The following is a 22,397-nucleotide window of genomic DNA, read 5'->3' as shown; positions in this document are numbered from 1 at the left end:
GCATAGCTGCATCATATTCTGATGTGTAGTCTATAATTTATTAAATCAATCCTGTTTTTAGTTACTTAGATTGAATTTTCTGTTATAAATAGCACTATAGTATTTCTTTATATCTGAACACTTCCTGAGAGTAAATTTGTTAAGAGGAATTCCTGGTTCAAAGACCATTAGCATGTGTAAGGCTGTGGTATAAATATAGTTCTCAGGGCCAGGGATTTAGCTCAGTGGTATAAGCACTTGTCTGGCAAGCATGAGGTTGTGAGTTTGATCCCTGGTTACCCCCCCCCCCAAAATTTATAGTTCTCTCTAAAAAAGATTAGACTACTTTGTGCTTTTCCAACTGCAGTCAGATGCTCTTATCAGTAAGCTTCTGTTCATCTTGTATTTGTGCATTTTTAACATTTTTAAGTTTATGAGGCTCTTAATAGTTATTTTTGATATGAATCAGTTTCTAGCTAGTGAATAGTTGTAGAATTGATTGAATTGTTGCTAAGAATCCCAAGGACGTACTAAATGACTGCAGACACTTTGCCAGGGACTATAAAAGTGACTTCTACAAAGAGGGCTTTCTGTTGAAAGGCCCAGTACTGTTTTTACCCAGGCTGATTCCAGCACATTTTTGCACTGGTTTCTCTCTCACTCATTAACAATTTTTTTGGAAAACAAAGAGAATTTATCCCTTTTTGGACTGCTGTGACTATACATTTTGATCTTTGAAGAATCACTTAGCAGGTTTTTTGACTTATCAGAATTGGCCTGTGCCATCCTTTGAGGTAGATGCAAAAAAGTTGGCCATGTGAAGTGAAACACACAGAAAGTGCTTCTGTTTTAACTTCATTGTTTGGATAGCAGTTTCTGGATAAGAAAGTAGATTTGTTCTATTTCCCTAAGAACCAGCAAACTGCTTATGCCTCGTAGGCTAATTGCTGATTGTTAATATGATCATCCATTTTTTCCTGTGAAATGAGAAAATCTAAACAGGAATGTCTTACGCATGCATTGTTTTTAGAAATTCATTACTCAAAAGCCCTGGGTATGGCAGAGCACACCCTATAATGTCAGTACTGGGAGACTGAGGCAGGAGAATCCAAGAGAGTTGGAGACCAGCCTGGGCTACCTAGTGGTTCAAGGTCAGGCTGTGCTGCATAGCAAGATCCTGTCTCAAAAAAACCAAATAAAGCACTCAGGTGACTGAGGCAGGAGGATCATTCATTGCAAATTTGAGACCTGGGCTACAAAGTGAGCCCAAGGCCAGCCTGAACCACATAGCAAGACCTTGTCTCAAAAAGACAAAAAAAAAGCACGTCTCTTGGGCTGCCTCTTATCTACATATTATTGGGGGTTTTTTTTGCTAATACTGAACAATTAATGATCTGTGGCAAGATTAGTATGTTTTATAAATACTTTTACTTATAGATGATATGAATTCAGATAAGTCAATTAATGCTAATCTATAACCATCTTATTCTTTTATCAGGACTTCAAATTTTTTTAAAATTTTTTTTATTTAAAGAAAAGGAAACAAAAAAAATACATGGAGATTAAAAAAAAAGGGTAGAAATAATACAAAATTACAGACAAACAAACGGTAAGAAATTGCTGGTTGATAAGTTACACATTGTCATCTTAGAAATAGCTGTTCAGGTTATAGAATTAAAGTATTTAGAATGACATTCAAAAAGTGACCCTACAAACCATTCTGCTCTGTGATCGAACAAAAGCTCAGTAATATGATTATCAGTCCTACACATTTGTTTTACATCTCAAAGAGGGTAAGATTAATCATATCAAAACAGAACAGAACATTTAAAAAAAAACAATTTAAAGAAATACAGATTTCAAAGCAAGTCCACTGGAGATCTTCATTATCTGTCTCTAGTTTCTTACAAATAGTTGTCCCTATCTTCACCCACTTTATATACTTATTGCATATTATAGAACTAATCAAATCATTACAGGATGATGAAGTCTTTTTAGGTCCTCAAGTTCCAAATTAGGGAAGACAATAGTAACTACCATCGCATCTCTCATTCTCTTTGTGATAGCTGCCCCCATCTCTTTGTTTTTATCAGGGATTTCTAAAATGGTCATTTTCTTGCAGTGTGATTTAGAATCCTAGACTTGAAGAAGGGAACTCTATAGAGAATTTGTCCTTCTGCGTCTCATTTCTCAGATGAGGAAACTAAAGCTTAGAGAAGTAATTCGGGCTGGCGTCCTGGGCTCGGTCGGTGGTGAGAAAGCTGGGAGTGGTGGTGTCTACCAGCCTGCTGTTTCTTTCCACGCACTGTGTGGGGACATTTACAGTGCACTCCCACTGATACGCAACCGTTGTTAAGCATCAGGATCTGACACTGGTTCATTCTCTTTCTCGAGTTCTTGGGTAACAGGCTCATTACCAGAGCATTGCTATTCGGGTAACAGAGTTTGTGTGGGTATTAACGCTTTTTTGATGTGGTCAACCGAATTCATTATTTACTGGTTGTTTCCTGTTAGTCTTGACAGGTACTGTGGGGAAGACGAAGATGAACAAAACTGAATTCAAAGCCCTCAGGTTTGGAAAAGGCAAACAGGTGCCCAGGGTCAGTGTAAAAGAATCCACAGGAGGTGTGTGGAAGCATGGAATCAAGCCTGCGGGGAGGTTTCTAAATAAGTCAAGGTAAATGAGAAGGTTGAGAGGCTCCAGAGCGATCAGTGGCAAGATTCCCCAACTACAGCTATTTTATGGCCACCTGGGTCAAGCTAGGGGGCACAGTGGACAGTTGATGTTAACAAAATAGATTGAGGCCAGGTTTTTGAAGATCACTGCTGCTATGTTAAGGAGTTGGGTGTTCTTATATTTTTGGTATTTTGTAAGAAGGTATAGAATGTATTTTTACTTTAGTTCCTTTTTGTTTGGTTGATTTTGAAGAGGCAGCACAAAATGCAAAAGGTAGTCAGGCTTCCTAAGATTGCATGATGAAGAGTCTCCCCTCAGGCTGGTTGCCTAGCTACAAAATCCCTCTCCTAGGAGGCAACCAGTGTCACTAGTTTCTTGTCATGTGCGCTTCTAGAATGTTTTTACATACAGAGGCAAATAAGGACAGAGGAATAACATGGACAAGGCAGTGTTGGTAAAAACCAAATTGATATGAAGGATGCAATGGGAGAACCGGAGGCAGAGATCATTTAGGGAGCACTGAAATAGTATGAGCTAGAAAGGGCAGGAAAAGTAGCTGGATTCCACACCGCTGCAGACACCATCAACAGGACTTGGTGGTAGTAGGACGAAGAGGATGAAGGAGGAAGACAAGTTGAAGTTGTTTCGAGGATTTGCTTCTGGCAGATTCCTTAAGGTTTCTAGCCTAGGAACGTGGTGTTCGCGTTGCCATTACTCAGGCTGGCAGGTGCAAGAGGAAAGATTGTGTTCAAAAATGGAAGGCAGGGGATTGCTCTGTGCAGGAGGCGTATCAGAGGGCAGAATCATTGGCCTTGTGATGCATTCCATCCAACGGGTCTGGATTGGAGTCCTGAGTACTAGGGTAGTGACCCACATTAGTCACTTGCTCATGCGAGGCTGGAGCTCTGAAGGTCACTGCAGGGTGCAGCAGGGATTGAAAACTGCAGTGCCAGGTATTAGCCAGCCGTTGGTGATAAAAAGAGCGTTAGAGGTACTGCAGTTGTTATAGCGACTGAAGAAAATGGTTGGACCCTTATGTATTACTCGCTGTTTTAAGATTTCCCATTTAAAATGAAAACTTGGAAGTCTGGCACACAGTAAGCACATGCACTGAAGAGGTAAGGTTATTTCAGACTTAACCGTGGGAGGAGATCATTTCTTCAAAGTGTAGGTGACTCCTTTTCCTTGTTTTTTGGGCAGATAAATGCTGATTCCTTAGTACTTGAAAATGTCACTGTTGAATGTTTAATGGGATATTGAATGGTGGTGGATATGTGGCTAGAAAAGCTGAATGGACCATTCATCTTTTATGCATTGTCTCCAAGTAGACATTGTCTTTGAGTTGTGACCGCAGAGCTGCGTGTGTAGAGATGGCAGCCTACACGTGGGTCACAGACAATTGTTTTAAGATTTTAAGGATTTGAGGCTTTTTTTCTGATTGCTTCAGGGTAGTTTGGCCTTTGTGCTGCCAGTTGATCTTTCTTGAAGATAGGCATAACTCATACACTGAATGTCTTTTGGGAGCTGCACACTGCAGCAGGCACTTGCTGGCATTGGTATCCTGTTATCCTCCCACCAGGCCTAATATGATCCTCATGGATGAGTAGAGATAGTGAGGCTCAAGTTGCTGCCCGAGGATGATGCCCTTCGCGCTTCTCTGTCACGGACTTATCAGGCCTGCAACCTCCCATACAAGTGGATAGTGAAGGCTTAACTAAATGAGACAGATGCTGTGATTTTTAGGGCTCCAGGAGGATCAAAACCCTCTCACAGAATTGGAGATTCTCTTGGGGCTTAGACGAGGAACTTCTCTGGGCAGCCTGTATTTATTTGGCTTTCAAACTGGGAGGGGATTAGAGTAGAAAACGTGGGAAACCAAGTAAGACCTTCGGGCGTGGTCCAGAGACTTTTCCAGGTAACAGACTGTGATAATTTAGGAGGGAGATCTCATGCTGATTAAGGAGAATTATCTTAGGAGACAGTCTCCAGGTTGACTTTCACTACAGGAGTGAGACGCCTGCAGTTAGAGTCTTTAGTTAATCGGGATGCGAGTCAGGCGTCCTTATCCTGTCCTGTAAGGCATCAGGACATCACGGGCCTCAGCTGGAACCAGTGACCCACAGAGTTTCACCTCCTATGAGTCTGCTGCCCTTCTCCAAACGGAGTCTATGCCTTGGACAGATTTGCAAGTAAACATACAAAGCCAATTGGTTAATTTTAATTCCTGCTCAGAACTGCTTCATAATGGTCTCCTTCACTCCTTGTCCTAGACTTGATGTTGGAGTTAGCCAGATCTAGCCAGGCATGTAGCACATACCTGTAATCCCAGCACTCGGAGGCTGAGGCAGGAGGATCCTTGTGAGTTTGAGAACAGCCTGGACTACAAAGTAAGCTTAAGGCCAGCCTGAACTGCATAGCAAGATCCTGTCACAAAAAGACAAAAAAACAAACATGAAAAAACCAGATTGGCCTCCCAAGCCAGTGCCTTAGCCTAGGATACACCCTGCCTTTCAAGTTGGTAGTGATCCTTTAAACTTTCTTTTCCCGAGATGGCTTATGGGAGTGTGAATACTACTTAATTATTAGCCATACCTAAACTAATAGTGGGGCAAGCCCCTTAATTAAGATCAGCAAAATCTTCCAAAGGCCTTTTTGGCTTTGGTGGCCTCAGGGCCTGCCTTTCCTTCCAGGGGACTCCTGAATGCCCTGACTCATGTCAGGCTGGTATTGTATGTGCTGATTAATGGTGAGAGCTTCCTGGCGTTGGGTGGAATAGTCAGTTACCCGGAGGTCAGGTTTCTGTGCTTAGAATTCTCACCTATGACAGGCTGTCCTTATCAATGCAAATCATAGGAATTTCTCAAAACTCTCCTCAGCAATTTGCCTTTTCATCCTTCCAGGCTCTTTTTTGATACTTTGTGTTTCCGTGAATCCTTTTCTGATTCCTTCAGCTAATTCTGCTCTGATCCTTTTTGCTTGTGTTTCATTGGTTCATATGTGTTTCATTATTTAACTTAGATATCTCCAAACTCCCAACCATAGTCATTACCCTTGATTTTAAGGTCCAGTGGGCAGGAACTCCTATTACTCCTTTAACTCTTTCACTAATGTCTTTTATATAGTAAATGTTAAACAAGATACATTGAATAACTTTAATAATAAATGCATATAGGATGTAGTTTTTAGCTGGATTATGTAGTCTTTTGTTATCCCTTCCATAAAAATAACACGTTAGCCACGGTTGTGGCAGTGGTGCACACCTGAAATCCTAACAGAGAAAGGACTGCCACTTGAGTGAGGAGCCAAGTGGGGTAGGGCAGTAACTCAGTGTGAAGCTGTGAGGCTAATCCCCAGACTGGGGGGATAAATCAACATATTTCAAAATTTGGAAAGCATGGGGACATTAAAAAATCTCATTGCCCTATCACTCATTACATAATTGAACAATATGTAGAGTAAAAATATAGTGCTCTAAAATTGATGTTTCCATTTGGCAGGCTTATTCAGAGAACGATGTTTTCATTTAAATGGGGAGGGTTTATTTAGATCAGGGTACCTTAAACTATGTAGCCCAGACTGGCCTTGAATGCATAGTGATCCTCCTGCCTCAGTCTCCTAAGTGTCACCATGCCTGGTTTAAATGGAGAGGGTCTGCATGTGAATCTGGACTTCTGTCAGAGTGGTATTTTAGTCAAGAGAAGCTGCTATTTTTATAAGTAGGGAGAAGAAAGCAAACAGTAAATTGTAGCTTCTTTGACATTGTTGAGGATCTGTGGTTTAGAGACCTAGTGCAGTCGTGTACATGTGTAGCGCCAGCTACTTGGGAGTTTGAGGCAGGAAAATCACTTTGGCCCTTGAATGGAGTTTGAGGCCATACAGTTTAACTGTTGTAAATATCACGTTAACTTAGGAACAAAATTCTAGGTTTAATCTTAGAAAATTGTTCCCTCAACCTAGAGGGCCAGGTAGAAGTAACTATATATCAGATAGCTGGCCATTAATTTCTTGATACTTCCTAAATTAACTGGTCTTATATTACATTTCTTAGTACCTAAGAATGAATGGAAGCCACAACTTTAACAGAGGCCATTAATTCTTGATCACATTCAGTACCCAGACTGTAGTGTTCCTAGCTTATAAAACAAGCATGACACCTGGACTGCGTCCCAGATAATTTGTTGGTTGCTTCCTCTTGTCCAGAAAGCACCACTATCAACTTTTAGCATTTGAGGAAGATTCTGTTGCAGGCCAGAAAAGAGTAAAGTCAACCTCTTCAGTGTCTTGGCCTTCACCTCTTCCGTTTGTGGAAGGCAGGCCAATGATTATATCAGTTCTATAAGTTCCCCAGGCCACAGTTGAATGGGAAGAGCTAATGCCACATTAAACTTTTGGTTTTTAAACAGAAGAGCTAATGTTAGAGGAGGAAACATTCTTATTTTTTAAGTTTTTCTTTTTCTTCACACTGTTGTTTCCTAACCTTCATTTCAGCACTTTTTGTAGCAGTTTAAGACAAAACAACTGCCCAGAGTAGCCTAGAAATTACCTTCTCAGGTTAGTGGAGTATTCTGGATAATAGGTTTAATTTGATTTTTAACCTCATACTTCCCAAAGTAATAAGGAATAGCTAACTATTTTGCTTGGAATTCTAAAATATAAAATAGGCCATCCACTCTTGCCCTTTGAGTTTTGTCAACTGTCCTGGGCAGTCTCATTTGTTTAGCAGAATCTGAGTTTTGCTTTTAGATTCCATTTTTACACATTTTATTACAAGGTTGAAATTTTCCATCCTCTCACTTCACTCAGGTTGACTCTTCTGTTTAAGAGATTCTAGAGATCTTGACCAACAGACTTGGTCTCTGGAGAGTTAAGGTGCAGGTTTCGTTTTGATCATTGCTTAAGGGAAACTTACTGCAAAGGGAATAGGTGGCTTGCTCATTAAAGCAGGTAGAGCATCCTAATCTGTATAACTTCATCTCCAGAGAGCAGAAGGGACTGTCACCAAAGCATATTGCACTCCTTCTGCATAACTTGCCTGTTGAGTGTGTTTTTTCAGTAATCCCTGCTTTTTATTCCCGTTGGGATAATCATTTGCAGATACATTTCACAGTCCTGAGTCACAGGAGAGTGTTCTGAAATGCCCTGAGAGTGGAGGCTTAAAGAAATGCTGATATAAGTGTGGTCTGCTGGGTTTGATAGGAAATCGAGTTTACATTTGGTGTCACTTTTCTCTGTGCATGCATGACTGTGCATGTCATGATACCTGTAGACAAGTGAGGATGTCTCTGAGAACATGGGCTTGTTGCATTTCAAGGACCTTGGCACCTGGGGAGATGTGGCAGTCCAAGGAATTTGCTGAACCATTTTCTCATTAGATGAAGCCTCACTGCAGAGCAGCTCCCACTGATTGTACCGGTCAGCTCTTGCTGTCCTGCCAGATTCTCCTCTGAGCTTTCAGCTCACTGTTAGGTGCCACTGATGGGGAAGCAGTCCCTGTAGTACTAGCTTGCTTCATTGGAGTGTGAAGCAGAAGTAAAATGCCTCAAGACCCTCAAAGATCTGAGGAGTATGGACAGCTAATATTTGAGATACTGCCAGTCTATGTTAAGTACTTTTTTTGCATAAAATAAAATTGCTAAATTTCTTTTTTGATTCTTATATTGTTTTCTTGGGTTTTGTTTGGTTGGTTTGATCTGGTTTCTTTGAGGTAGGGTCTCACTGTATTGCAAGCTGGCCTTGAACTGGTTTATGTAACCTGGGCTGGCCTCAAACTAATGGCAAACTTTCTGTTTCGGCCTTCCGAGTACAGGGATTACAGGTGTGTGGTACCATGCCTGGCATTGATGCTTATGTTAAAACTGAAGTTTAGCATTCTTTGGACATCACTTTAGAAAATTCTGTTTTATAAGTATTTGCATGTGAGTCTGAAAGTGAGTGTAGCAGGAGATTAATTTAAGAAAAATGCGAGCGTCGTCACGCTGAAGGCTGGCAGTCATGGAGAGGAAATGCTGGAGACCCGCTGGCGTTGGCTTGGTCTGCAGGTCTTTCTCCAGGTGTGCCGCCTCTTGCCAGTTCAGGTAGGTGCTTGGTATGACTGGGAAGGTAGGACTTTTTAAATTCCACAATTTGAGTTTAGTATCAAACTTCTTTTCCTTGAACTTTTGTGCCTAAAACAAAGCTATTAAGTAAAATTCTGCAATGAATAAAAAGCCAAGTGCGCTAGCTTTGTTTTCTGAGTACAGCAGAACTTTATGGTGCTGGGGATCGAGCCCACGGCCTCACACATGCTCAATTTACTCTACCACTGAACTGAATCCCAGCCTTAACACTTCTTTTTTTGTGGCTATTAGTCTATTAACAAAAACATGTTAATTAGCATAATGAAAGTCACTTGTTACTTGGAGTTTTCTTCCTAAAGTTATATTTAACCTGGGTATGGTGTTATGTGCCTATAATCCCAGCACAGTGCGGGTGCTGAGCAGAAGGAACACAAGTTCGAATGCAACCTGGGCAATTTAGTAACTGTCCTGTCTCAGTAAAATGAGCAGTGGGGATATAACTCAGTGCAAAGTCCCTAGGTTTAATCCCCAGTATGGGGGGAAGAAGAAGAAGAGGAATTCAAATGATGGCATACATACCAGACATACTTTCTCCTCTCTTAACTCTTCACTGTAGGAGATGAGTCTACAAGAAACTCAGTGGCATACTATAATTTAAAATATCTGATGGGCTGGAGATTTAACTCTGCAGCATAACCGCCTGCCTGGCAAGTGCAAGATTGTAAGGTGGATCTCTAGTACCAAAAAAATAAATAAAATATCTTTAGATACTGTGATTTCTACTAAATTATTTCCCATTTTATAAAACTGATATTTCTAGTTAAATGATACAAATAAAGGAATTTTTGTGCCCTGTACGTCTCTAAGCCTTTTGTGCAGTTATTTTGGTTATGTAATAACCATTATCTTAATCTAATAATAGTTGTAATTGGATTTTGGGTCAAAGGAAACACTTAAGCCAGACATGTGCTCACAGAGTGTTATTAATGGGGACATAAGATGATTGCAGGGAATTAAGGAAAGTTTCTTCTGTATTCAGTGCCAACTCTTTATCTTGCCATTCGAGGCCTTTCTAGTTCTAATTTTGCCCACCTCTTCAGCTTCTCTCTACCTCTGCAGCTATTATATCATTCTGGCAACTGGATACTTGGCTGTTCTTAATTGGTTATCATATCTATGATGATAATTTGATGTCTAAAATGAGAAAAAAATCACAAATAAGCTATTTGACGAGAAATTCTCATTCCTAAGATAAAATCAGTATCAATGTATTACTTTCCATATTCTTCCTGAGCATTTCATCCACCATTAAAGTGTCAGTTCTCAGATCCAAACCTGCCCTTGACTTGCATTACCAGCTGCAGATTCAGGGTCCTGACTTCATAGAGAATGATTCCCACCAGTGCCTTGCTTGCACCTGTAACACAGTGTATCAGGACAGATTCAGTGACTTCTACAGGTATCTGCATACCCCTTTCCAACTGTAGGGTCATCTAATCATACTCTTTCTGGTTCCCCAAATCCAGAAACTCACCGACACAGAATATGTTGACAGAGAGTCTGAGGACCTTTTTTTTCTATTCGTTCTTTCCTTTGTATTCCCAGTAATTTTCTATTCTGTTTTTCTCATAATCCCTAAAATCTTACAGTTGCTATCTAACCTCTTCCTTTTCCCGACCCATTCTTTATACCAGCTTTCAGGATTATTTTCTAAAATATAGATTGGTTTATGTCACTTTAACCTAGAAACATGGAGCAGCATTGAGGACTGTCCAGTAGAAGTACACTGCAAACTTCATATGAAAAAAAATTTTTTTTGAGTCAGGATCTCACTATGTAGGCCTGACTGGCCTTGAACTCAGGCTAATTAATCTTAAGTATTCTAGTAGCTACATTAAAAAACCAGCTAATTTTAATTGCTGTATTTATCCCAGTAGGTCTGAAGTATTTCATAATGTTGCACATAGAACTGTCTCTTGAAACTGCCATGACTGGCACATGCTGTTGCCCTGGCACTCTGGGAGGCTAAGGCGGAAGGATTGTGAATGTGAGCCCAGCCTGGGCAACTTAACTGGACCCTCTCAACAAACAAATAAAAGGAAGAAGATATTGTGTAATTTTTGCTCTTGGTACTGAGTTTTTGAAGGGTATATTTTACATGGTTAGCAGCAAGCTCTCAGCCCACAAGAGTTACATTAAGTAACTCTGGGTAGTTCAGGCTCCCTGCAGACAGTGTGGGGCTGCACCCTGGTCTGAAATTCCGGCCACCTGGGCCCTCTCCAGCTCTGGGCCTTCCCTGCCTGCCTCTGTGCCTCCCTCCTGGCTTGCGCTTGCCCCAGCCGCATCTAGTAATCTGCCATTCCTTCCTTCTCATTACCCTCCCTGCCTGTGGAGATCTGACCAGCCCTCGGGGCCGCTGTATGCCACTTGTCAGAATGTCCCTGCAAGCACCCGTCCTGACCCTCCCATGGTGGCACTAGGGAAGCAGTTAGGCTCCTTCAGCCCTTGGGCCCCTGCCATTGTACACTGTTGGTGGCACCTTAGGGTCCCTGTTTGCTGCGGGGAGCAGCCTGTGCAGTTGGTGTTGGGTAGTGCTGTGCTGATGTTCTTGAACTCTTAAGCAGTGAAATATATTCTAAGTGAAATTCTTTTATATCTAAATGAATTCTCCTGTTTAAAGGTGTTCTTGGACTGGGGATGTAGTTTAGCAGCATAGTGCCTGCCTGCCAAGCACAAAGACCTGAGTTCGAGTGCTGGTACCCCCCTCCAAGTGTTCTTGCTCTTTGAGGTCTAAGGCTTTTGCATATGCAAAAGATGACATTACTAATTTCCATATAGAAATAACCATTGCATGTGGATAGAACTTGGTTTCAAATATTCACATGGTATGCAGTGTATAAGTTATTCTGATTTTATTCTGATCGACTCTTCCCATTACATAACTTGTCCTTTGTAAGTAAACTACTGCTGTATTCTAATGCTTTTTCTCCACAACTTTATTTGAAAGTGTGATGCTTTTGAATTTCCCTTTTTCCCCGAAGAGATTTTGCCAGTGGAGTTTACCTGGCCTGTAGAGAGCAAAGCAGGTGCCTAAAAGATGGTGCTGTGTTCCGGTTGAAATCTGATTAATGTTGAAGGGTTGTGTCAGGCCAGATTCAATCTGTCGAGAGATTATTTAGTGAGGGCCAGGTTTCCTCGTGAAGGACATTTATAGATGAAACCAAGTTTGTGTAATTGTGTCTGCTAAGCGAGAGACTGGTTAAGAAGAAATCCTTCCATTGAGCAGGAGTTGCTTGAAAAGAGCGCGTGATTCATCAGGTGGTGTTGCAAGTACTGTGATTGTATTGTATTGTTTTTAATATAAGTTGTTGAGTTTTAAACTGTGGTGAAATCTTGCCCATGAAATGAGTTCCTAAAAAGACTTCCTCATAAGCGAGCCTAAAAAACATTTTTGGTTTGCCAAATTTATTCACAGAAGCTTGAGAAACATGGAAACTGGGACCCTTATTCCTGTAGAGTACACCTGTAGTCATCTCTGGGCCTCTCTGTCCCCTACTTTCACACCCAGTGCACTGGGAAGGGTTCCTGGTTGCCAAATGTCCACAGGCTTCTTGCCAGGGCAGCGAGTCACACTGAAACCAGTTGCTTTCTTGTCCTCCTGATTGTGCTTTTACTCTTCTCACAGTGGGCAGAAGAAACTTTTCTTTAGTATTAAAACTTTATATCTTGGAGAGATTCAAATGTATTTCAAAATAGAGAGATGTATGTCGGTGCCATTCACCTTCAACAATGGTCCATCCATGGCCAAACGTGCCTCATCGACTCCCCATCATCCACCCTCTTCTTCCCACTGATTTTGAAATAAATTCCAGACTTCAGATCAGTTAATCAGCTGGTTTGGAATTTCCCCACAGTGAAATTTTGCTTCCTGGTTGGTCACAAGGTGGAGAAAGTTGCTGCATTCGTGGTGATAAATTCTTTGCCACCTTCTTGATTGTGTTCCAGTTCTGTGTTCTGTACTGTTTCAAAATGTGTTCCATTTCTGTTTGATAACTGCCATCACCATAAATAATTGCATGTATCCATTTTGTGTTTAGGCAGTTTCTTTCTAGATATAATCTTAAAAGATGTGTATGAAATACAAAAAATGTAAATGTTTGTATGGGGACAGTGGTTCATGCACAGACTTTTTTGTTTTGTTTTGTTTTTGTTTTGAGACAGTCTTACTTTGTAATTTAGCCTGGTTTTGGTATCACTGTGTAGTCCAGGCTGGCCATGACCTCACAGCAATTCTCCTGCCTCAGCTTTCTAATTGCTAGAATTACAGACATGTGTCACCACACACAGTAGAAAGTCTTAAAAACATTATTAAATTTTTGCTGGGAATGTAATTTAGTGGTTGAGCACTTGCCTACCATGCATGAGGCCCTGGGTTTAACCCCCAGCATTGCAAAATAATTTTTTCTCAAATTCAAGCAATATAGATAAGTAGGAAGATAGATATTCTCTTTTCATTCATTGATTGCTTTTAGTCTGTTATATCCAAAACAACTTTTAAAAGACTTTTTTCTTGCACTACTGGAAATTATGTTAATATTTTTTGGAGATCCTTTCAGAAAGACCATTTAAAACTTTAATAATGTATATATTTGATGGTTTTTCTGAGTTTCTCTGAGTTTAATAGGCAGAAATTGATTTTCATGTTGAACAGAATTTCACTCCGGAGGCTGAAGCAGGAGGATCTTGTTTTTTTTTTTTTTTTTTTTTAATTTTTTTTTTTTTTTAATTTGAAGAAAAGGAAACGAAAAAAGAAAAGAAAAAAAAAATACATGGAGATTAAAGAATAAAAGGGTAGAAAAATAATACTAAATTACAGACAAACAAAAGGTAAGAAATTGCCAGTTGATAAGTTACAAATTGTCTTCTTCGAAATGGCTGTTCAGGTTATAGAATTAAAGTATTTAGAATGACATTCAAAAAAGTGACCCTACAAACCATTTTGCTCTATGGCCGAACAAAAGCTCCGTAATATGATTATCAGTCCCACCTATTTGTTTTACATCTCTAAGAGGATAAGGTTAACCATATCAAAACAGAACAGAACATTTAAAAAAAAAAATAAAAAACAATTTAAAGAAATACAGATTTCAAAGCAAGTCCGCTGGAGATCTACCTTATCTAACTGTCTCTAGCTTCTTACAGATAGTTGTCCCTAACTTCACCCACTTTCTATACTTATTGCATATTATAGAACTAATCAAATCATTACAGGATGATGGAGTCTTTTTAGGTCCTCAAGTTCCAAATTAGGGAAGACATTTCCAACTACCATCGCATCTCTCATTCTCTTTGTGATAGCCGTCCCCATCTCTGCATATGCTGAAGTTGAGCTGAAGAAACCAGTCCAGAGTCATTTTAATCAGCAAGCAATAGATTGCTAGAATTTATATTATAATGCTACAAAATAAGCCTCGGGTTTTTCAGGTCTCTTCCTCAGAGTATTTGTTCCTATCCTCTCTGTATTATAGGGAAAACCAATTCATAACAAGACAGCGAAACAATTTCCTAGATAAACATGCAATGGATAAGACTTACAAAACTATAATATAAATGATCTTCCGTAGCTACTATGTTTTCTCTTGTTATTTTCAATAGATTTGTCGACAACACTGGCTTATTATAGTTAAATATACTATCACCTATTTTTATAAAAACTTATCTTTGACTGCATTGTAGTATTTGAGAGCTGTTACTGATTCATACCAGTATGGATATCCTTTACATCCTGTCATGCTCAGAGTAGTTTCCTCTACTAGGAGGATCTTGTTTGAGTTTAGCCTTGGCTACATAGTCCATTCAAGGCAAGCCTGAAGTACATAGCAAGACTCCCCCCACACACACACACACAAAAGAATAAGTAATGGCTTGGTATTTTATAAGGAGTTGAAGCACCTGTGTGATACTGACTTCAGTGTTTTCTCACTTTATTGAACACTGGTTTCTTCTTGATAAAGAAAACCCAGCAATAGTATTTTTCTTGGTTCAGAGTGATATTAGCCTGCTTGGGTTTATTCAATCTCAACATAATTGAAGCTATGGATAACTGTATGAATATTTAAGTGTATAGGATTGATGACCATATTTCTAAGTTTTTGTTGGATAGTTGAACAGAACTGTTTGTAGTCTCACTGTTTGAATTCTCACTTTACATGTTCCATTTTTGTACCTTGAACAACTATTTGTAAAACGACAATATGTAAACATCAACTAGTGATTTCTTACTGTTTATTTTTTTTCTCTGAACGTATGTATTATTTCTACCTATTTTGTTTAGTCTTTCTTTAAATAAAATTTAAAAAAAGAAAGAAAGAAATCTTTAAGCAAACTATGAACTCATCAACAGCTCTTGGACCTGTGAAAATTTCTATACTAGTGCTGTCCAGTAGAACCATAATGTGAGCCATATACATGCTTTCACATATCACAGTATTCACATTAAAAATAAAAGAAAAGGACCTTACTGCCATGTGTAGGAAGATTACAGTCAGTATCTGGAAACACCTGAACAAGATTAACGTGAATTGTTTTGTTCTGAATTTTTCTAGTTTCTAAAATTAGTAGTAGTTGCACTTGGGAGGCTGAGGCAGGAGAATTGCTGTGAGTTCGAGGCCAGCCTGGGCTACAAAGTTCAAGACCAACAGCCTAAACAGCATGTGAAACCCTGTCTCAAAAAGGCAAAAATAAAAAATGAAATAAAATAAAATAAAATAGTCTTTATTTCATTTATTGACATGCCTGGCATTTAGTATTTACTGGTCTTAGTGTTCTTTTTTTTTTTTTTTAACGTGTACATGCTGAGAGTGGAACCCAGGGATTTGCAGATGCTGCATCACACTGGTCCTGAGCTGCACTCCCAACCTTGCCTTTTGTGTTCTTAAGGATCGCCGGCTCAGACTCACTTGTATTCTCACTAGCCGTAACCCTTTAGAAAAAAGCCATTACAAAATCAGCAGTGTCACCCACTAACTCATCCTTCTGTACAGAGGCGGTGATCGTATCGAAGTGCACTCTTGGCTAGGAGGCTGTGCCACCCTGTGGCTGCTCAGAAGGTTATTCATCTGTCAGAAATACCAGCTGCCTTCTAAGCATGTGAAACATTAAACATCACTTCTTATTTTGATTGGGGTAGATATATGCACTAGCATTGTGAGGAGGAATGGGGTAGACATTCTCGGGAAAGTTGGTGACAGTGTCCTTTACTTTTTTTTTTTCTTTTTTTTTTTTCTAGGGGTGGCAGATGGTGTAGGAGGATGGAGAGACTATGGAGTTGACCCATCTCAATTCTCAGGGACTTTAATGCGAACGTGTGAACGTTTGGTAAAAGAAGGACGGTTTGTCCCAAGTAATCCCATTGGAATTCTTACCACAAGCTACTGTGAGTTGCTGCAAAATAAAGTACCTTTGCTTGGTAAGTAGATGGCTATGTGTTTCCACTACAGAAGCCACTGTGGGGTTAAAACAAAGCCAAGAAAATGATTTGCCATTCTAGCTTTTTTCTGCGCCTCTTCTGGTGAGCAGAGTCTGGAGAAGTGGGCTAAACAGAGCACAGGATGCTCCCTGGAAAGAATGTAAATAGGCATAAACACTTCGGAAAATAATCAGGTATTGCTAAATCAAATGAAACATGGACATATAGCATGCCCAGCAATTCTCCTAGGTTTTTCCAGTAGACTATAGAGAAAATTGCTCAGCCGTGTACCCAGAGGTAAGTATAAGAATGTTCTAGCAACATTGTCAGTAATAGCAGAAAACCAGAAACAGCCTAAAAGCTCATCACAGGAAAAAGTGTGTTGTGAGAGGAAACAAATTAAAGCTGCTTACAGTACTCAGGAACATCTTGTGAAGCAGAAAAGAGGACATTATAGAGTACTATCATGCATTTCAAATTCAGAAACATGAAAAGTTAAGAATGTATTGTCTGGGGATTCTAAAACATGATGAAAGAAGAGAGAAAAGCAAAAGCTTGTAGTATTCAGAACCTGGTTCTCTCCCGGGAGGGAGAACAGGTCCTGGGGCCTGGCCTCAGAGAAGTCAAGGAGCTGACCACCACCCCAGGCTGCTAATTGGTGACTGGTCCATGGAACAGATTGACACTAACCAGATCCTTGATGGTCTTGTATTGGGAAGCTTAAAACTGAATGGGATATGCCAATTGAGCATGCTTTGGCCAGGCTTCTATATGTGTTAAGTGGTTTCCTGGGAACGCCCCCAGGCTTCTGCTGGCTGACTCTCAGAAAGGTGTTACTAAGTTGCTTAATTGCCAACCTCTTTCTGGTTACTAGAAGGCCTCCCTCCTAGTCACCCTCCACATTGACAATCAGCCTGTGTTCAATCTTAAAACAGATTGCCACTCTGTATATTTGTCTTCAACTTAAATCCTTTTTAAAAAGGATTCTTTATCGCTCTGCCATCTTAGTCTTCTCTGTGCTGTGATTAATCAGTTTTCCTTATAACTGAAAAGAAATCTTGTCTTGCAATTTCCGTGTTTGCTGCTTTTCTTAATATCTCTCATTGGATATGCAACCTGGACATTACCTGGCACAGCACAGTATTCAAGCTTCTGTTTCTAGTGCCCCTCTATCAGTTTGCTGCATGGCTTTGGGCAGACTGCTTAACCGGTGTCCCTACCAGTTTGTCTGTTAAATGGAGAGAGATTCCAGAGGCTGACTCCTGCCTGTGCCAGTGAGGGCCTCACCGTCTCTCCCCACCCCCATCATTTACTTTCACTTTGGACAGCCAGTTACAAAACACCTAACTAGCCTGCTTCTTTGCACTTTAGGAGCTATAGTATACTGCTATGTTTTCCCCTTCTTCTGCTTCCCTTCATGTTCACCGTCATGTAACTTGGAAATGTTAATGAATTTAAGGACATGTTTAAAGGTTTACTTACATTGATTATTATGATCTTTTTCTCCTAAAAGACACACTGAAATAATTTTCTGTTGCCATCTTTAATACAAACATTCCCCTCCCTTAATCTGCGTCTGGACTCTTTGTAACTAAACATAAGCAAATTTTGATGAAGACAGATTGCTGAGTTTTACTGAACCACAGCTAGATACAGTTGTAAATAATAATAGCTTTACAAGACTAGTTATCTTTTAATTGCTAAAAGCCGTACAAAATCCAATATAAAGGGCAAGCCAAACCGGGCATGGTGGCACACACCTGTAATCCAAGCACTCACGAGGCTAAAATAGGAGGATCATTGCAAGTTCAAGACCAGCCTGGGCTACAAGGTGAGCTCAAGGCCAGTCTGAATTGCATAGCGAGACCCTGTCTCAAAAAGACTAAATAAATAGGGCAATGTCTAGCTGCTTTTGGGTGGGTAGCACAAGCTAATCATTGGTCTAATCCTACTGAAAATGAAAATTGACATCTATTTCCCTAGAAACCCAAAATACTTTCATAAGATCTTAAGAAATCAGGCTGAGAATGTAGCTCAGCGGCACAGGGCCTGCCTTGCAAGCTCAAGGGCCTGAGTTTGATACCAAAAAAAAAAAAAGGTATCTTTCAGATTTGAAGGTTTAGTCCTCATAAGGTTATCCCTTTCTCTGCTACACAGAAGACTTGCTGGTAGCTTACAAAATATGAGTGATGATAATATTTCCATGTCAATGGGAGAGGTTTGCCTGGGCCAGTCATCTGAGCATCTGATATTCTCAGCGCATCCCTTCTTACTCTTCTTCACCTGCTTGTTTCTCTGCAGACTGGAGAGCAATGAGCTCTTCTCCAGGTCGTAGGCTCTCAGGGCCCAAGCTAGGTCTGTGTATCAGTAATTTGAGGAGGCAGTGGAGACTGTGCACTGTGAGCCTAATGATTCTACAAGGCTGAGTGTGCTTTTGCCACTGGTGCTTTGGATTCTAAAGTCTCCCGAAGACCATTTTGATTCTAACTCAGTGTGTTACTGTCATGGGGCAGCAAAATGATAGCCTGGGCTCATCCATGAGTCATGATGAGTCAACATGAGTCCTTCCTGCAGCAGAATTTTGAGACTGTGCTACTCGTCTGTCATTTCTCACTCTCAGTAAGATCTAACTCTGTCAATTACACATCTTTTGTGTAATTATATTAATGATGAATGGTTGGATTTCTATGCATCCAGCTATGAAAAAAGTGCCCTTCCCAACGGTCAGTTAGGGAGCAGGTTCTGGCAACACTACCAGTTATAGCATCTGTGATTGGAAACCAGTAGCACAGCTTTAGGGTCAGGTTAGCACTTCCGATGCCTACACAGCAGCTAACAGAAAGTGGGATTTCTGAACATTTAAGGATGAGAAAGAAGTGCATATTTTCATTTTTTGCATTAAGATAGGTATTTTCACTAAACAAAATAACAAAAATCCCCAAAGCTCCACTAAGAAAACTATGAGTGTTCTGGTGATTATGCTCCTAGATTTGTTTTTTCATACATGTGGACAATAATAAAGTGGAATTGAGTTTCCCGTGCACTCACAGCAGCCCCATAGGAGGTCCGTGGGTGCTTTCATTCTCCATGTGGTTAAGAAGCAGCAGGCCTAGGGGAACTCGCTTCTCACTCAGGTCACACAGCTAGAACAGGATGGTGCCCTGGGGCGCACAGGCTGCTTCCACAGCCCATTCCCTTTGCTCTTTGACCGTAGGATTAGCAGGTTAGAATGCATATTGTTGCTCTTTTTTTTTGTACCAGGAATTGAACTCATGATCTCACACTTGCCAGGCAGGTGCTGTGCTGCTGAGCTATGTCCCTGGTACTTTCTTTTTGTTTGTTTTGGTCTTTTTTTTTGAAACAGTGTCGCTGGCTCACACCTGTAATCCCAGCACTTGGGAAGCTGAAGCAGGAGGATCGTTGCAAGTTCAAGACCAGCCTGGGCTACAAAGTGAGCTCAAGGCCAGTCTGAACTGCATAGCGAGACCCTGTCTCAAACAAACAAACAAACAAAAAAGAAACAGTGTCTCACTATGCCATTTAGGCTGTTGGCCTTGAACTCTCAGCAATCCTCCTGCTTCAGCCTCCTGAGTGATGGGATTACAGGTGTGCACCACCATGTCTGGCTATGGCAGGGTTTTTTCTTAAGCAAATTTTAAATACTAATTGGTTACCTATTTCACTTCTCTGAGTATATTTCTTTAACATAATTTTAATAGCTATTAAATAGCTAATGCTGTGTGTTTTAAGTGTTTGAAATGACTTAACTAATCTTAAACCTTTGAGACAACTATATAAATTGGTTACTATTAGTCCTAGTTTTCTGAGGAAACTGGAGCATAGAGAAGTTAAAAAATTTGCCCCAGGTCACACAACTGGTAAATGGCAGAGGCAGATGCAGAGGCAGGCATGTTGACTCCTGGGTGTGTACTTCTCTAGGGTTTCCTGTATTATGTGAATGTACCATAATTTATATACCTGGTCCCTAAGTTTTAATGCCTAGATTGTTTAAGTTATTCCTTAATGCTTTTGTACTTGAGGCTTACTTGCATCTGTCATTATTTTCATGGCATAAATTCTCATAAGTGGAACTGCCACGTTGAAGGGCAAGTAGGTTTTCCAGGGCTATTTTATTCTTAGAAAAATTCATTTTACTCTTCACCATGGGATAAGAGTTCCTATACTTTGCCAGGACTTTGCAATATCTTCTTTTGCCTCATGTTAACTAACAAGGTGACTGATATGATGGTCTTTTTTGTATATTACTAACCATTTCCATTTATGTCTTGGCAAACTGCATGTTTTTGTGCATTGCCGTTTCTTGGTGGAGGTAGGTAGAGGTTTCAGTCTCGGCTGGAAGTGACCCCTGTATGGTGCACATCCAGCATCTCAGCCCTAAAGAGGGCCACATGCAGCAGGGCCTGGGGCTGTGGCAGCAGCCCAGGTGAGGGCTCGTGTACCCCTCACCCGCCCCCCCCCCCATACTGCTGTCTGTAAAGCAGACACAGATTGATTCCACAAGCGACCTGTGACAGTTGGCTTTGTCTATAGTGAATCACTGGTTTCCAATAAAAATTCATTACTTCAACACCTGGAAATCTGGTTTTAAATTGTAGTTGTGTGCCCTGTCTTAAATGATAGTGGATTTTTTGGGGAAGAATGACTAATGAGAACTGTCAAGAAAATGAAACATTGTCATTCTGGCATTTAAGCATTAAGAGTGCATTAATTTAGCATTAAGCACTAAACATGTGATTAGTTTTTACTTTTCCTGTCTCAGCAAGGAAATTGAATTCTGACCTCAGTGGTTAACTTACTGCGTGTAATGTAAATCTCTTTCCCCACCATGTTGACCCTGATCAGGTTTTTGACATTGGTGGAAATACAGATGGGAACTAAAAAAGTCCTGGTTAGGCAAAAGCTTCATAGTCTGTGATGTTGCCTTTTGGAGTTTTGTGATAAAAATGTGTGTCCATGACTAGCTGACAATGAGGAAAACAAATGAATGTCCATTTTGTTTTCTAGGTAGCAGCACTGCCTGCATCGTGGTGCTGGACAGAACTAGCCACCGCTTACACACAGCGAACCTGGGCGATTCCGGCTTCCTAGTTGTCAGGGGTGGTGAAGTTGTGCATCGATCAGACGAGCAGCAGCATTACTTCAACACTCCATTCCAGCTCTCCATCGCTCCCCCGGAAGCCGAGGGAGTCGTGTTGAGTGACAGGTAACCTCCCTGCAGCCAGGTTTGAGCAGGATTTGCACCCCCACAGGCCCTACCCACTTGAGTGCATATGGATAGGTGGTTCCCCTTATCCTATGAGCAAAGAAGGTTGACCTAGATATACAGCCAAGTTGAATTCTGATAGACACCCAATAACCTGACGAGCCTAAAAATAGTGTTTCAGATGTGTTCATTTTTCATACCAGCACACAGTATGTGCAGTGTTGCAGTGTGCCCGTTAAACTGTGTTGGGTAGTCGAACGTAGTAGCACATGCCTATAATCTCAGCACTTGGGAGGCTGAGGCAGGAGGATCATTGCAGGTTAGAAATCAGCTTGGGCTACAAAGTGAGCTCAAGGCCAGCCTGAACTGCATAGTGAGACCCTGTCTCAAAAAAAAAAAAAAAAAAAAAATTACTGGAGAAAGAAGTCACTGTTTGTGCACATCATTGCCAATGCAAAGTTCTTCATACAGTGTTAGGGAAGTCCACCGGCAGACATCGTTTGATCTGTTGGAATATCTTGCTGATTCCCCAGCCTACTTTTGCTATTTTTTTTTTTTTTTTCCCTTTTGGTGCTACTGGGGATTGAACCCAAGACCTTTGCACTGAAGTGCATCCCAGCCCTTTTAATTTTTTATTTTAAGATCAGATTTTCCTAAATTGCTAAGTAATCTGGGCTGAGCTTGATTTGTAATCCCCCTGCCTCAGCCTGCCAGAGTGCAAGGATGACAGATGCCTACCAGTGGTTTGGGTCCTCTTACATCTTCCCATAGAAGTGCAAGGAGTCAGTAGTGATCTTGTCCTGCATGTGGACTGTGACAGTGTTACTGAAATGATCTCCATCTTTTTGATGTCTTTCAGTTCATTCTTAAACAGTTAAGAATCTTCCAAGATTGGAACTTTTGGAGTTAACCTCATGGTTTATCTTTTAGATCACAGTAATACTAAGACTTCCTTTCACTGCCTTTAGTAGCCTTATAGGATCTGGCACAAAC

The 22,397-nt window shown here is 40.6% G+C and overlaps 1 protein-coding gene across 1 annotated transcript in view; it reads left to right on the top strand.

Moving 5' to 3' along the window:
• Window positions 1-22,397, top strand: part of Pptc7 (protein phosphatase targeting COQ7) — a 39,569-nt gene that overhangs the window by 7,712 nt on the left and 9,460 nt on the right. The window contains exons 2-3 of the mRNA XM_013144814.3: window positions 16,001-16,180; window positions 21,206-21,404. Coding sequence (XP_013000268.2) covers window positions 16,001-16,180; window positions 21,206-21,404 — 379 coding nt within the window. The remainder of the gene's footprint in view (window positions 1-16,000; window positions 16,181-21,205; window positions 21,405-22,397) is intronic.

Source organism: Cavia porcellus, unplaced genomic scaffold, assembly GCF_034190915.1.
Source record: "Cavia porcellus strain 051 isolate PalLab524CR breed Dunkin Hartley unplaced genomic scaffold, mCavPor4.1 scaffold_16, whole genome shotgun sequence".
Lineage (NCBI taxonomy): Eukaryota > Metazoa > Chordata > Mammalia > Rodentia > Caviidae > Cavia > Cavia porcellus.
Note: the sequence above shows the minus strand (reverse complement) of the source record. Positions and strands in the feature narration are given on the sequence as shown.